Genomic DNA, 3,026 nt, shown 5'->3' on the forward strand with positions numbered 1-3,026 from the left:
TTCCGGAGAATGTTCAGGATTCCCTCAGAAATGCTCGGATAGCTTTTTATACGTATAAATTGAACATGGGATAGCTTTTCAGAAAAAATAAATGAACATGGGACAGAGGATTATATTTGCCGTTCTACGCCCAATTGTTTCATGTTATATGGAAATCCCATATAACATGGGACAATTAAAAAGTTCCCATTCCATGAGCGATGAGCAGGAAACCAACTCCACGGTGGCGAGGAGCGTGTTCACCTCGTAGGCCAGAGTATAGCAGAATCTGTGTTCTCCAAAGTTCGAACTTCGCTCAGTCCTAGGATCTCTAACTTCATACGACACGTCTAGTTGTGCCAGTTAACCCTGCTGTGCTAGGGTTAATACATTTCAAGTTCTAATTATTGTCCGATGTTTCACGCTAAAGTCGTTGCCGTTGATTCAGTTTGTATTCTTTCATTTTCGGTTTCTGTAACGGTTTTTTTGGTTTCGAGAACAGTAGGTTGTTGGCCTTAGGTCCCCTATCCACCGTGATGGGGCTGCTACCTTAGGTATATAGCTTCGGGAAGATTCAAATATTACGTCCATCGTTTTTCGGGCTTTCTAGACCCCCCCTCCCCCCTCTGTCACGCACTTTTCCTATACCCAATACACGAACTGTCACACTTTTCTAGACCCCCCCTCCCCCAAATCATGGACGTAATTTTTGAACGTTCCCTTCCGGTGGAGGAGCATTTCATACTCATCCGCTGGATGCCAGAACAGACGCTGTTTGAGCCGCCCCTCCTTGGTGAACAGACGCTTGGGACGTACCTCCTCAATCTTGCAGAAGTCAGAAAGACTTCCGTGACCAGACTACACTATCAGCTAAGCGCACAACTCTTAGCTGGCGGTCTTTGTCATCGCTTGGCCGTAATTTCACGTACCTAGTTAAAAATTCCTCACGAAAGACGTGGTTTCACGCCTTCTAAAGGCCTAGTTGCACGAAACCGTATTTCGTCCAGCAAATAGTGAGGTCTGAGATGAATTTTTAAGAAAATTGTCTATTTGTCTGTGTATTAACGTTCGCATCATCGATCCTGTCCGACATACCTTCTACACTACTACAGTTTCGAATGGTGATGGCCTCTGCACCACCAGGATAGTGTAGCGTAGAAAGAAAATACAACAAATAAGCAGAGAAATAATTATATTAACATTTATACTAATAATAAATATGAAATTGTTAGTTCACTAAAAACGTTCGGTATGTAACTAAACTGCGGTTTCCAGTATGGACTGTTCCTCTATTTTTGCGGGCACCTCGTTTTCGTCGATCAAATTTATATCAGTTAACATTTCCGCAGTTTGATCCGCGTCTTTCTAAAAAAAATAACATGAACCGTTTAGTTAAGGTCATCGTCTGTAAGCCCAATTACGATCACCATCCTTACCTTTTGGGCATCGCACAACTGGTCCCAGTCCGGAAAGACCCGTTGCTTCATCCGCTCGACAAACCACACCAAATTTTCGCATTCCAGCTTGATCTTATCCCGGGCCGAGTACGGTACCAGTTCCGAAATGGCCAAAATCGGTGCCAGAATGGCAAAGGCTATCACATCCAGACTGCAGACGGTGTCTTCGCCGAAAAAGAAACTCTGCGTTCCAAGGAGCTTCGAGAGCATGGTGATGACGGTCGCTATATCAGCCGGGTTCGCGTGGGTCGAAGACTTGTAAGAAGAGCGCTTGAACAGGAAGTGAAGAACTGAGGTGGGGAGCATCTTTTTCCATGACTTTTTCAAATCGATCGAGTACGCTCGGAGCAATTCGCCTCGGTTGGAGCGGAACCATTCGCGATGCTCTCGGGCCAGGGTGTGCTCAACCAGCGATCCCAAACTAAAGGCGAGGATCTGCTGTTCAACGGTAAGTGGGGCGTCAAGGGCTCGATCGAGGTGGCGAGACAAATCACTCAGGATGTGATCGGTGTTGGTGAGCTCGTCGTTGCCGATTTCTACGGTGGGGAAACGTCCGTCGAGGTTTAATTTGTGGTTGAAGAGTTGGAAGGGCACTGCCAAGGTACGTAACCATGTTAGTACCTTCAGGCAGTCGGATTGGAAACTTGGAAGCGATGGACATTGCCCGCAGAGGTGAAGAAAGATTGGTGGCAATGCGACGGGTTCTTCGGCGAAACCCGAGTCACTTGCAACAAGTGGGGAAGCGACTTGTGAGCTTGAATCTTGATCGGTGGAGGATTCGCCGGATTGATTTGGAAGCGATCTAGAAGAGATCAGATCGTTTCTAGTTACGTGTACAAAAATGGGCGGATTTGATACTTACGAGATTTCTAAATCAATATCGACAGTTTTAGAGGGCAGGACTCCATCACCAGCTCCCAGGTCAACTGGATGGTCGGATTTTTGTGTTTCCATGATGGTTCTTGAATAGGATCTTGAGCTCTTTGAAACTTTTTTTTTCGTTGAGTTTGGGTGCTCGTGTTCAAGATGTCAAGCAGCGAATACCTATGGTTACTTTGATGCAAGCCTTTTTGTTTAGCACTGCTTGTTTCATGCATTTGGTATTTATCTACTCCGAATATTCCGAATACAGAAGACACAGAAGAGAGCTGAAGGTGTGAACGATACAAACAAAAGCGTAAATCTCGCAGTCTAGAAGAAGCACAGTGCAAGGAAATGGAACTCCTGCGCCTCTCAAGATACACGAAAGTTCTACCAGAGAATCAACGCATACAACAAAGGCTTTGTACAAGAGTAATATAGAAAGTCTCTTGGCCGACGAACGTGAGAAGATTGAAAGGTGGAAGGTACTACGACAATCACTAAGATAATCAACGGATGCTGCGGATGACTGTTTCGGATCATGGCCTAACAGGCATTCCTAAATTACATTTTATAATTATTTTTTATTAGTCATCTGCAAACATCAATATTGTCTTATATGTACTTGTAATCGAAATTCAATTCAAACTTATAACACTAGAAAAATCGCAAATTTTGTACCTCTCCACGTCTTGCCAATGATATCCACTCTTCTTCTTAAGCAAAATA

At 44.5% G+C, this 3,026-nt stretch overlaps 1 protein-coding gene across 1 annotated transcript; it reads right to left on the reverse strand.

The window, feature by feature from the left end:
* Positions 1-1,154: 1,154 nt before the first annotated feature.
* LOC109399555 (failed axon connections) lies at positions 1,155-2,521 on the reverse strand. The gene is made up of 3 exons (XM_029876327.2): positions 2,299-2,521; positions 1,416-2,238; positions 1,155-1,344 (listed from the first exon to the last, which is right to left on the reverse strand). The coding sequence occupies exons 1-3, from the start codon at positions 2,388-2,390 to the stop codon at positions 1,237-1,239; spliced, it is 1,023 nt and encodes a 340-aa protein (XP_029732187.2). The 5' UTR covers positions 2,391-2,521; the 3' UTR covers positions 1,155-1,236.
* Positions 2,522-3,026: the final 505 nt, after the last annotated feature.

The sequence above is a fragment of the Aedes albopictus genome, chromosome 3 (assembly GCF_035046485.1).
Source record: "Aedes albopictus strain Foshan chromosome 3, AalbF5, whole genome shotgun sequence".
NCBI lineage: Eukaryota > Metazoa > Arthropoda > Insecta > Diptera > Culicidae > Aedes > Aedes albopictus.

Bases quoted from the DNA above. Each gene is read 5' to 3' on its own strand.
- LOC109399555 (XM_029876327.2), bottom strand. From the start codon at position 2,390: ATGGAAACACAAAAATCCGACCATCCAGTTGACCTGGGAGCTGGTGAT. The intron at 2,239-2,298 runs GTAAGTATCAAA...GATCTCTTCTAG, and splicing joins GATATTGATTTAGAAATCTC to ATCGCTTCCAAATCAATCCG. The intron at 1,345-1,415 runs GTAAGGATGGTG...TATTTTTTTTAG, and splicing joins AGTTGTGCGATGCCCAAAAG to AAAGACGCGGATCAAACTGC.